We start from the raw sequence: 13564 nt of genomic DNA, 5'->3' as shown, positions 1-13564 counted from the left end.
ACCTGTCATTAGCATTAGCCTAGCAAAATCATTAACCTAGCAATAGCTTTAGCCTAACAATAGCATTAGCTAGCAATAGCTTAGCATTACCATAACCTTGCATTAACATTGATGTAAAATTAACATTAGCCAAGCATTGACATTTGGCTAACATTAGCATTGGCCTAGCATTAACAATACCCTGCATTAGCATTAGCCTAGCATATACATTAATCTAGTGTTAGCTTTAATCTAGCAAAAGCATTTACCTAGCATTAACATTAAGCAAACATTAGCATTAACCTAGCAATAGCATCAACTTAGTATTAGCTTTAACCTAGCATTAAGCAAACATTAGCATTAAGCAAACAATAGCATTAACCTAGCAATAGCATCAACTTAGTATTAGCTTTAACCTAGCATTAAGCAAACATTAGCATTAAGCAAACATTAGTATTAACCTAGCAATAGCATTATAGTAGCAATAACCTATCATTAGTCTGACAATAGAAATCATATTGCAGTAGAACAGGAAAAAACAGTATAACCAGTAAAACCAGCTAGAAAACATGTTTACACAGTCGTATCTCTCTGATAAATCAAGGAAGTTCTGCGTGCACAAAAATGAAACCTATTCACCTCTTGACCTCAGTGTGAGGGGGCACTATCGCACCAATCTGTTCATTTACAACCTCTGACAACCACTAGAAGAAGACCTAGGAAACAAAATCTCTCTGATGCGGTGTCTGGATGACCTTAAACTTTTTAACAGCGTTCCCGAGGCCTGAGGGTGTGCATCCGTTATTTTGGACTTATTTAGTGATTTCAAATCCTTTATTTTCATTTTAGTTTCGCTCAAAGCGTACAGTGAAACATGCATATTTCTCTGCGAACATGCCATTATAAATGCTGATATTTTTACCACATGCTGTATAACCTAATGCGCACCTTGAATATACATGCTGAATGCACACAGAGCCGTTTAGAAAGAGAGTTGCGACAACGGAAGAGTGCCCGGAAGTTTGAATGAGTTCACGGAAGTTGTTGGCGGCCAAAAGCCAACCATATCACAAACTATCTGGTTCGTTAGACATTGTACTACACCAAACTGCAGATAAAGCCTATAAAGATATGGAATATAAGTTTTTTGTGAGTGGGTGGGTCCATAAACTCGTTACCAAATGGCTCTACAATGATTATAGTTTGTTCTGCGCGAGGGTGAGCATTTCTTCTTATATTATTCTATGTGTTAAGATGCGAGCCACTAGCAGTAACAGCTATAATGTAAACAAACGTGCAAAAGATCTTAACGGCAACGTTTGTCTGACAGTCAAGTATACAAGAGGTTTGTTTGTCACATACATACTATTATATTATACACATTAGATTATCGGTAACTTAATACTCATTACTTAGTAAATGAGCATTTATCAACAACTTATTGCAATCAAAATCAGGAAAAACGTTATTATATAAGAAACAAGTCTCTTCTGCTACTCAGTAGAGGTAGTCGCATTCCTCTTCACTCCCCACTTTCCCTCCCTGCTGCTATGTCTGCTGTCTCGGTCTTGTGGATCTAACAGGAGCCTCACTCTGCAATTATCCACAAATCCAAACTATTGAATTGGATCAGCTGGTCTTTCTACTCAATTGGAATTTCTTAACGAAGGAGGCGGGTAATGGGAGAGTTCGTTAGTCCTGAGGATGTGGAAGACGTCCACCAGACCAGATTGATTTTTGATAACAGGACTTCTGCTGATAGAAGTTCCTAATTTATCGCAAATTCAGATTACGATGGAAGCATTATTGGAATCTGCTAGTCATCGATGGAGGGGGCCGAGCTCTCAGAACTTTCAGATGGAAACCACCGTGGAACTTTAAGAGGAGTGGGGAGTTTGGGTCAAGAAAGTGCCACATTATTTGGATTATTGGAATGACCAGGTACAAATAGGGTTGGTAGTCAAGTGTTGTGACTAGCCCATCTGAAAACAAATATCTTATCATCAGTCCCACTCTCAACCTTGGATATATGCAGATCTGACACTCCGTCCCTTCTCCTCTCTCCCTCCCCTCCCCCATAATCACCTAGACTTTCCGTCTTCTGAATCAGACGTTCCAAGGTCATCATACCACCTGACTGTCAGAGTGAAAGCAAAGGTTTTGTTTTGTCTAATGCCTCCACCAGAAAACCTCCCGCCCCCTCTCACATTCGAGCTAAGGAAGGTGTCCGTGGAGCACCCAGAGAGGCTGCATGCCCGCGCTTCCCCAGTGGTTTCCATGTAAATATCTTACTTGTTGACAATATTTCATTAAGCTAGCAGGTGGCAACAGTGCTCTTTGGATGCCCTATCACAGGTAGCAGAAGTAGAAACCGTGACTACTTCCTACTTATCTATATTCCAGGAGAAGATCGAGAGAGAATGGCGAAATGAGGAAAATAAGATAAGGAAAATAACAGGCAACTTACACTTGAACTGGTTTTGGTTAGCAATGGTTCTCGTAGTAAGAGAGGAAATGATTGTGATCATGGTGGAGTAGGAGTATCAAGGAAGCAGACAGGTGTTCCACCTAAAAAAGCAGCCGACAAGCATGCTAAGGATGCTAACCCCCCGACAGAGCTGCTGGTTGCAGATAAAAAAAAAAAAATTGCCATCAAAAACCCTTTCCCAGTGTTGTTTTTGCTGTTTTAAAGAAGGAAACCACTGTTCATATGTTTGAGGTGTCACCACAGCAAAAAATATTGGCATCAAAGTCACTCTTCTGCTTGATATGTTTCTTTTTACAAAAAGCTTGTTTCCTCAGTTTTTTTGGTCAGAACCAGCTGTTTTTGGTGTAACCAGCCTATGTTATACCGCTGATAACTAAAGAACGGAAAAAGGTGGAAAAATAATTTTTTCCATAATGAAAGAAGAGAGTCTAGTGTTTCTTTTGGTGGTTTCTATGTTTACTTCGTTCAAGACCCACAGAGTATTGTGTGCTATGACTATCAGTGAAAACCATCTAAAACGCCTGGCAATATGGGGTTGGCTGCTCTGAAAATGGCTGGCAGCCAATGAGTTAATGAATCTGCTCCTTAGAGGCTCTACAAAGAGGTACAAAGTACTAATCGACTTAAGACAATTGTCATAACTTATCATCAAATGTCATCATCATCCTTTAAATGCGCGCGCGCACGCGCACACGCACGCGCACGCGCACACGCACACGCACACGCACACGCACACGCACACGCACACGCACACGCACACACACACACACACACACACACACACACACACACACACACACACACACACACACCTTATTGATGGAGAAGAAACTGTTCAAACTTCATCACCTTTCTGAACCATTTAAGATAAAAGAATCCATATGTGGATGTCAATTACAAAAGGATAATGCTAAGAGGGAGGTTAATATGCTTCGACAACAAACCATTGTTGACTGCAGCCCGAGCCAATCCTTATTGCATAACGTATTAGTGAATCTTAGTCAAAAATACAATAAGAATAGTAGAAGAGTAGAAGAGTATTCTGGGAAATATAGTAATGTAAATAAATACAAAAAAAACAGCAAGAAAGAAGAAAGTTTTCTTTTTTCGACATATTATTCTGTTTTGTTTTTGTGTTTCAAACATTTCTTTAAAATAAACCTATTCATACAACAACAGTAGCAAAGGATGGATTTGTAACCCTGATAAACAAGAATGTTGCAATCCATAAATCTGATTTTCATCAAAGTCTTAAATGTGACCATGGAGCTGTTACCTTTCACTCCCTGGCTGGAACTCTGAAAGTAGGGACGGCCTGCGACGATGAGGCGCCAGGTGAGCGTTATAGTCCCTGACATGATGAGCGTAGTCCACCATTCCCACGTCCTGTAAAACAAGTTAAAACATCAAGCCCTGACGAATGGCAGACAATTTAGCATGTTTCTCTCCCATTTTCGGCCTAAAAAAAAAAACTTCACTTCAGCTCTCATTTTTCTCCCCTCTGACTTCTTTCCCAGCCAAGTGGGATAGCCCAAATTAGTTACTGTAAACATGTACTTCTGCCAATTGGTGATTGCAGGACACAGCCCATCAACTTTCATCTTTTCCAAAAGGTGGTGACAAGTTAGAGTGGTAGGATTAACTACAAATGCAGCTGTGATGTTTGGGGAAGGGACCTTGGATTCTTTCATTGTCCAGTAACATACTATGCACCCTGCCAACACTGGAGTGAGTGAACATTTACAGCAGCAAGAGGCTGCTCCCCTAGAGCAGTAACAGCTTTGTTCCTGGTGCGCAGAGGAGCGTAATTCGTTAGGAAATGTGGTTGGAAATAATTGGGAAAGACCCTATTGCAATGCCCCCATGACAACATGAACTCTCAACTCAGATGTCTAATGAAGGAACTGTTCTGAGTACAAAACAATATAACCAGGAATGTCTCCGTTGGAAAAACAACAGTTGGAGGCCATGAGGAGGTGCCCCCTGTATGGATTCTGAGTAATGCCTTGTTTACTAAATATCCACCAAGTGAGCAGTAATTATGGAATCGTTCCAACAGGTTCATACAGAAATGTTTTTCATCCAAAGGTCAGGAATGTCCAAAGTCCTGTCCAGCCGCCAATAACAGTCAAAGAGAGAAAGTTACTGTATATGGCTCTGTCCTCTATCTAAGTCTATAAGTTGTCACTCACCTGCACAAAGGTTCCCACAGTAATAAGCATTGCACATGCAGTTGTTTTTTCCTTCTCGTTATGGCTGAGGGCCAATGCGTTTTACTTTGCTTTGGGAGAGTATCCATTGTAATCACCATCATACACAGTAATCACAAGTTCATCTCGTAAGACGACACCACATCTCTGATAACAGTTAAAGATTCTTCCATTTATATAGACATTTTTGTTCAAATGATCAAATCCTGCTAATCAGGTCGACATTAACACTGTGCGTCGGGAACCATACCGTGTGGGTTCGTTGCAGCTGCAACGGCAGATTGGCGGGGTTTGGCAGGTGCCGTGTGTCCACAGTCCTCCGGCCTGGCGGCACAGAGTGGGGATGAGAAGACATGATGGCACACCGCTTCCTCTACAAGCCAGTAGTAGGTGTGGCTCTAGAGCAGGGCCCACACATTATTGGCTGTTTCATTTAGCTTGAAACCTGCAAACACAGAAATAGTAGTTGGGATGGAAGACAATGATTTTCTTCACTTTTATCCTTTCAAAAGTGAGTACATTACTAGCAATTTGCCAGTGGCACAGAAACTTGTTCAATAAAGATATTGAGGCATGTAATACTCAATAGTTTTCCTTAATCTTTGTGTAGGATCACAAGTCATTTTTAATAACCTGCTACAGCAAACATGGTTGAAGGCAATATCTTCCACTTCTCCCAAGAGGAGAAACATCATGCAAGAAAGCTCGTTTTGAATCAGTGAGCATGGAACAAGTGGTACTTCAGAGATTATTTCTGCTTTTGTGATGTTAGACATTTCATGTTCTTTTCCACAAGAGTGCTGACGTGACTTGAATATGAACCTTTAAACAGTGTGCAAATAACACTAAGAAAAGAAGCAATTTTGCTAAAAGACAAAAAAATTGTTGAGTTTGTAGATCTACCATATCTCTCCAAATCACACACAATCACAACGTGAAGCTCACACATAGCCTTACAAACACCACTTAGGGACAAACGGGCCTGCTCTCCCACCACCTCACGCACATAGCGATAAGACGTACACACACATCCGTGCATAGGCAGAAACAAACAGGAATATACTCATAGTGTAAATGTGTCTGTAAATACACATATAGCTTGATGAACCCTCTGATTAGCGCAGTATCTGCTCTTTATAGAAGCACAGTCACAAACATCACCGCTAGAGTGGGCTGTTTCAGGCGGAACACAATAGACTTCATCATTCGAACTATCAATCAATGCTCACTGAGGTCTGTGATTGGAGGAAACCCTGCTCCCTCCTCTCAGCTTTTATAGGAGGAGCGGAGCCAACAGTGAAAGTTGATGATGCAGGGGAATCTAAAGAATCCTTTTCAGCCAATAGCCAAATTTATTTATTTATTTATTTATTTAAGTAGGGACAATACATATTAATGAACATTCAAAAAAAAAAAATGTAAATATGCCAGATTGTAGCCAATGGCTAATTTCCATCTGTTGTCCCCAGACAGGCTGATGTAATAAAATGTTACACTTAACAATAATAATTTAATTGTAATAGCCGGCGTTCAACCCTTGGTGGCCAGAAACTCTGACATTTTACAACTAAATACTAGGCTTTACATCGATCTGACTGGCTATATCGGATCGACCGACATTTTGCATTTTATGCAATTAATGTGATCAGCTGTAATGTCTTCATTTGCATTGACGTGATGAAACTTTCTGTAGATGCTCCCATTGCAATGTTTTATCTGTCTCATTTGACATGGCTTTATTTCACTCGTATTTGTGCATAAAGGTGAAAACTTATGAGTGGATGGCAAAAATGTCGAGCGGAGCGGCTGAGCACCAGACTTCTTCACCAGTCTACTAGCTCTGAAAGCAGGGACAGCGTCTGCTGTTACCCCCAATTTCCACTGGATGCGGCTCCGCTGCGGAACGTCACCGCCGCGTCACCGGAGCTGATTGGTTTCCATTTTAGTCTACTGTATGTGTTAATTTCCACCGGGTCCGCTGCGGTGCGTGTCAGCTCATTCCCAGATGCGGTAGTCCGGTGCCCTGCGCCAGATATACAGTACGCAGGGCTTCTATTTCTGGCGGACACCGGAGCACGACGCATCAATCAGCACAGAGCAAATGAAGCTAAACAGGAAATTAAGCACATACTCCACAATAAAATATCGGGTTACTTTTCTAAATAAAACACTTCAGATTATATTTCAAGTAAATACATCACCAAAACGTCATAATGTGTAAAAAGAAATTCACATCCACTATATTGATTCCTCTCATACTGTAACTACACTGTAAAATGCAGCAACTTTGATTTAGTTCATGTTTTACTGGTGCAGTTTTATCTCTTCACTGTTGGCTGTTGATAAAAAATGTGTCTATGACGAAACCAGAGTCCAACATTCTTGTTCTCCTTCGTTAGGAACACTGACCTGTTTATCTGTTTATTGTTGCGTTTATAACACATGCTTTTAACCGCGTTCTCGCGCGATTATATAAAGATTGCAAGAACTGCTCTGTCTCGTGACGTCACAGTCATTCAAACGGAGCGCACCGCGGCGCACTCAAAACGCAACCGGTGTGAATTACCGGACGGCGGACAGTGGTGAAATACCGGATCGGTGCCGTGGCGCAGCGGAGACGTATCCAGTGGAAACCCCGGGTCAGTGTGTGTGTGTGCGCGTGCTTTTGTTTTGTTTATTCAGCCCAAGAATGTTAAAAGAGAAAGTCCTAAAGCAGAGTAATGCCTCCCGTTTACTTTCGCCTTCATAGCGGACACTTCTGTCCTTTTCAGGGTGGTGGCGGACACAGAAGCGCGTGTGCACCCCACCCCTACTGTGTACCTGTGAATATGGACTAAAAGCAGGTTTTGCGATGCCACAGTCAGTAAATATGTATTTGCTCCTAATGCTAATGCTAGTAGAGACTTCACGTAGTTCCAGTATGGTCTAGCTGCTACAACTCTCTTGTAGTTGCTTCACAGCAGTCACTGAGTATGAGACACTGTTTAATTCAATAGCTGCAATGTTTATTTTGCCAATCACTAAAAAAGGTACACAGCTTATAATCGATCTGCTTCGGTCTCACATGCTTTCTCACTCCGCACATGGTCGAGCGACGAGGGCATTCATTCGCAGTTAAAAGGCCACGCACCCGCACACACACAGACAACAAATGCTATTGAAATTATTCAACTCTTCCACTCCCTCACAGTCACAAGGCTGCGTTTAGGTCCAGAAACATAGTACTGTTTGATTTTCCGTGAATTAGGTATAAGGCTGAATGATTAACCTTAATCGCCTCGATATTACGTTTTTCACTACTGTGATAACGTAACCTCAGATGCTGGAGGTTTTTTCTTCCGTCTCCATCATTTGAGTGATATATATGTTCACCAATCAGAATTGCCAAGAACCGCCTTCCTGGGCTGCTGGCCAATCAAAGATGTTACAGGACACACGCTTGTATATGCTGCAGGGAATCTTTTTTTTTTTTTCCTATAGCGAGTCTCGGAGTGCACTAACAACTACACTAGGGCCCAATAAACTCCACATTAATGGAATAACAGAATCGAACAATGAAAATTGAATGATAGAATCGGGTTTAAACACCGTCACCGTGAGGGAAAGGACTTTTTTTAATGGGGAAATGTCCTTCCCACTCCCATCTTGGCTGCTTCAAACACCATCTAAACACCGTCTAACCTGGCCAAAAACTAAGCAAATCATCACTGACTCCTAAATCAGAGCGACCAGTGCCTAGGGATCAGAATTGATAAGAATTTAGTGATTCCGATTAAATTATCGATACGATTCCTTAGTGAAAGTGTACAGGACTAGCATAGCAACAGAGATGCTACAAACACAGCACGGAGGACGGCACAGCTGGATGTGGAGGAGGTGGATTCTCCGCAATTGACAGCAAACAACTATATGGTGGAGCTTCACTTAATGCTAGCATAAACACAATATACAGGACCTGGAGGAGTTTATCGTTACGTATTTGTGATGTAAAAGGAACCGATTAGCGGAATCAGGCAAGCAAACAAACGATTCCTTGGAATTGGATTACTGGGAGCCGTTTCTCAGAAAGAACCGGTTTTTGATTCCCATCCCTACCAGTGCCCGTTTAACTTTAACTCGTTTGTAAAGATCCCTCCATTCCTCATGTAGCGCTGCTGTGCTCCGTGAGAATGGCATATGTCAGATGAGTCGGAAGGATGGTGGCTGCTGCGTCGCAGAGCAAATCAGCTGTGTGCCATGTGAAATGAAACTCTGACAGACCTTAGAACGATGTCCACGCTGGTCAACTATTTTAACACTGTGTTCAACGTGAAGCCACAGTTTGATCACAAACAAACTTTATTCTGTCGTATGAGGAAAAATGAGGCCGATCTTTACACTGCAATACACTGTGACTTCTCTTTTGACCAGCTCATGTTCCTACAAAAGAAACTAGACACTCCAAAGCACTAGTTTGATGAACATTAAACGTTTCAGTTGACTATAACTTCAAAAAGTTATGTACAAATTACTTTTTTTGTACATGTTGTTTACCTCCTTTCTGATGGAGGTTTTATTTTATTTATTTCAGTATAAATAATAATAAATCACTGAATAAATACTGATAAATCAGTGAATGAATGAATGTGATGTGATGTTCATTCTTTTTTAGAACTGTGACATATTTCTAGAAGTTTAGGATTCAACTAATGTGTTTGGATAAGTAAAAAATTAGATAATCGTCACTGTAGAATCGCAATACTGGTAAAATCAGAATTGCAATTTAAATCTAATCGGCACCCAAGAATCGTGATTAAAATCGAATCGGGACAAAATAAAAGTATTGTCCCAGCCCTAATACTTAATACCCAAATGCATATGTATTCAGCAGAAAAAAGTAGGGGTGTCCCGATCTGATGTTGATATCAGATATCGGTCCGATATCAGCCAGAAAACAAATATCGGATTTTATCGAACTGCATTAAAATCTCCGATATCATAACCGATATGATAATTGATTTTTCAATTTATTTTATTCATTTGTAGAATACTGTACATATTATGTTGAAGGGGTACAACCAATTTAATTAATAATAAATAGGTCAGTTTTTCTCATACCTACTGTTGTTGACTATTGTTCTCTGTTTGAGTAGCATCACTTGATCAAGCATTTTCTAACATTACACACAACAAAATAAGTCATACAAGTATGTATGATTTGTGCTGTTATCGTATTGGATCGGTATCAGTCAATACGCAAGGCTGCAATATCGGTATCGGATCGGAAGTGAATAAGTTGCATCGGGACATTCACAGAAAATAGTGGGTTTGGGGTTTAGTTACTTTTTAAAGATATTACACAGTGGCAGAATTCGAAGCAAAGACATTAAAATAGCAATGGAAGTCAGTCAACGATTGACTACGAGTACACCATCTACCAACTAGGTGGTAAGTGCTGCCTCAGTATACATATATATGTGACAAAAATGTACAAGGCTTTGATCGTAATGAGGGGTAGTTATATCCATAATCCTTGTATCGTCAGAGTAAAGAGAGGTCAAAAGTGTGTTATTTTGTCCTCCGGATATCAGCATGTCATCACCTCCCTAGCACAGCTGCTTTCCCTCTACATCCAGTAAAAGGATTGAAAGACCATCCACCTGCTCAACTTAAACCCCTCATTCTCAGCTTACTGAATGGTCTACTGTCTTCACACCATGAGCTCCCAGACAGGGCTGAGACTAATTGAGTATGTCCTCATCTTCGTCACTAGAAAACTCTAAATTAATCTTCATGGGACAATGGTTTAAGAACAATGTAAGTAACTGCCCTGGCTTTGTTACTGTAAATTTACCTATCCTGTCACCACACTATTATTGTTAGACATCATTTTAATAGAGACAGATGTAAACCATGTAAGGAGACAGGGTAAACCTTTAACTGCATAGTACCACTACAACACATACATGAATTTGGCCTGGATGCTGTTATTATTCACTCAACCAGTTCCTGCTCTCTTTATGCACTCACAAACCTGTAGTGGTAATAGGTTGACTAGTACTGGTGACATATGTCCCAGTGGCTTCTGCCAAACTAGGACTCCTGCCATTCTATGCATAGCTGTGTCAAAATAGTAAACTCTTCCTGTCTCAGGTTAAAAATCTATCCTAGCCCAGGCAGCATGCTGCTTTAAGTGTTTTATGCTCAATAAGTTGAGAGCTTATCACTCATCATAAATAGTCATAAACATTTTGTAAGAGTAAAAATCTATATTACTGTCGTGGACTTTAAAACATTAAAACAAATATACATTGATGTGTGCATTGAGGCACAAAATCACAGCATTTTTAATTATCTTCAATACACAAAAATAAGAGAAGCATGTTGACACAACCAGAGTGCACATTAAGAAATATGCTGAATGATAGATGAACGGAAGACAAACCATCTCCATTCATTATACACTAAGGGGCGGATTCACTAAGATCTGAAATAAAGGGTGGTAAACCAGTTGTGTCCCTAAATCCTTTGGTGACGCAGTTTCCTCACCCACTGCAAGCAATTCACTAAGATTGGAGCAATGATTAGCGCATGTGCAGAAGTGGTGGAGACCGCCCTATTTAAATGAGTGTTTTGCTCGTTCAATGTGGAGAGGTGAGTACACAGAAGCACACAATGACATTTGAAGAAGTTCAATTGGAAGCAGATGGACTTCTCTGTCTGCTGCACAAACATTTAATAATGTAGAAAACTAAATAAACAAAAAAAAAAATATATATGTTTTTTAAATCAACTTTAAAACCTAATGACGTTTTTTTCCCCCTAATGTAATGTGGCTGCACTGTTAGGTCCCGTTTGGTAATACCATTGTGGAAGATGAGTTATCGGATTTTTTCATGGTTAAAATGAAGACAAAGGCACAAGATGAGCTTGTGCTATTAGTCACAAGTCACTTCCCGTCAGAATAGTTCAAAGAAAGCTTTGTATGATCTCTGTCCTGGATCTACACAGACAAAACTCCTCATTTTGAGTCACATCACCTGGATGAACTGCCGCCTATGTCATTTAACAGCATTGATATCTCATGTCTACTTGCTAAAATTGAGAAGCTGAGTGCAGATATGACTGCTTTGAAGCAGGGAATGAACATGCAGGCAAAAGCTTCCCCTGATCTGTGTGCTGCGTCAGAGGACCTACACCGGCGGCTGACGGCGGTGAAGCAGTGCCGCCCGGGAAGGGCTGCGGCTTCACAGACACTGCAGGTCTCTAACAACGATGCAGTGACAAAGGATGGCACGGGGACTGCGTCCGATGCACTGGCACAGTGGCTGCCGAGCAGGAGCAGGCACATGCGCAATGAGCCCACAGTGGAAAGTACAGCCGAGGGGCATCCTAATGCATTGGCTGCAACAGCTACGTGGAGTACCGTGGCTAAACTCCACCGAACACACGTGGCTGCAACCCCTGAAAGATGTAAGCCCGGCAGAGCAGACCATTGCAGTGGCATTCGAACTGTGAGGACAAAAATAGTGAGTGTCTTTGTGCCTGAACTAGAGGCAAACACGCCATCACTCTACTTACAAAACAAACTTGGATGTGATCTTACTGTACATGTTCAAAGATGGACTCAGCATAGATCAGATATAGCTCGTTCCAAGTTGTTGCAGAGTGTGATGATGTTAAAGACATGTATGACCCGGCTTTGTGGCCAGAAGGCGCATTCGTGCAACGCTATTATGAAGTGCGTAAATTGAAGGCAGCAGTGGCTTTAGGAGACGCTAAGTCGAATGCGCACGTCATGTAAAGATCAGTGAGAGTTGTGTCATATACAGGGCTCTACACTAACTTTTCCAGTGGTGGCACTGGTGCAACCAACTGAAAAAGTACTGAAATAGTTGACTTAACTGGCGTACTGTAGTTTTGTATGAAGTAAAGATTGACAATGACTGAGATATTTGCTAAATGTTATCAGGTTTATTGACAATATTAAGTTTTTCTGCAACAAGCAGTGGCTGAAATAACAGGTAATTTATTTTATATCATTTTAAAAGATGTAACTTTTTTTTTTAAATAACAGCAAAGCATAAAAAATGTTACATGTATTCTGTTTTTTTATTTTGCAAAAATGCTGTACTTGAATTAAGTTAACAGTAACATAACCAAATTAGCATCTGCATTGCTTCACCCCATGGAATTAAATTCAGAGAGTCCAGCTCTTATAGTGGGGTCTCCTAACCCTCTTCCCCTGGTCAGGGGTCTGCAACCTTTACTCTACAAGGAACCATTTAACCTCATCTCACCTGGATTAAAGTCCTCCTGGAGCTGAAAAAATACCATCTCAATGAAGACAATACAGTGTATTAAATTCTATACAGTTAAAATTATATAGAATAATGTTTGATTTATTTTTATTTATTTTATATTGATCATGTAAAAGGAAACTTAAAAACAGTTTAAAATAAAATAAATTGACATCAAGAAATAAAAATGTGTCTTGCATCTTCAAATTCTTTCACATCTCAGTTTACATGAACACAATGTTATATAAAGATTATTATTTTTTTAGTTAATGTATTTGAAGGCTGAACACATGATCATGTGGCCAACATATGTTAATTGCTCATTTCTTGCCACACATAAAGCATGCATATTTAACCGGCACATTGACGGTTAAATTAATCAGTCCCCACTAGGGATGTAACGATTAATCGTAAGGCAGTTAAAAATCGATTCATAGGTATCACGGTTGATATCAATTTTCTGACAATTGAATCGCAGTACTTTTTTTAACCAGCAGAGGGCGGAAGTGTTGGCGGCGGGCGTAGTCTGCTAATACTTTCTTTCTGGCTGCCTTCTACTCTTAAATATGTTAATAAATGATTCATTACACCTTTAGCACCGAAAGAAT

The 13564-nt window shown here is 40.5% G+C and overlaps 1 protein-coding gene across 1 annotated transcript in view; it reads right to left on the bottom strand.

Moving 5' to 3' along the window:
* ncor2 (nuclear receptor corepressor 2) overlaps positions 1-13564 on the bottom strand; it is a 134135-nt gene that overhangs the window by 80851 nt on the left and 39720 nt on the right. Inside the window, 2 exon segments of the mRNA XM_028458640.1 lie at positions 3744-3853; positions 4928-5122. Coding sequence (XP_028314441.1) covers positions 3744-3853; positions 4928-5032 — 215 coding nt within the window. The 5' untranslated portion in view covers positions 5033-5122.

Source organism: Gouania willdenowi, chromosome 9, assembly GCF_900634775.1.
Source record: "Gouania willdenowi chromosome 9, fGouWil2.1, whole genome shotgun sequence".
In the NCBI taxonomy this organism is placed as follows: domain Eukaryota; kingdom Metazoa; phylum Chordata; class Actinopteri; order Blenniiformes; family Gobiesocidae; genus Gouania; species Gouania willdenowi.
This window is presented reverse-complemented; position numbering and strand designations above follow the sequence as displayed.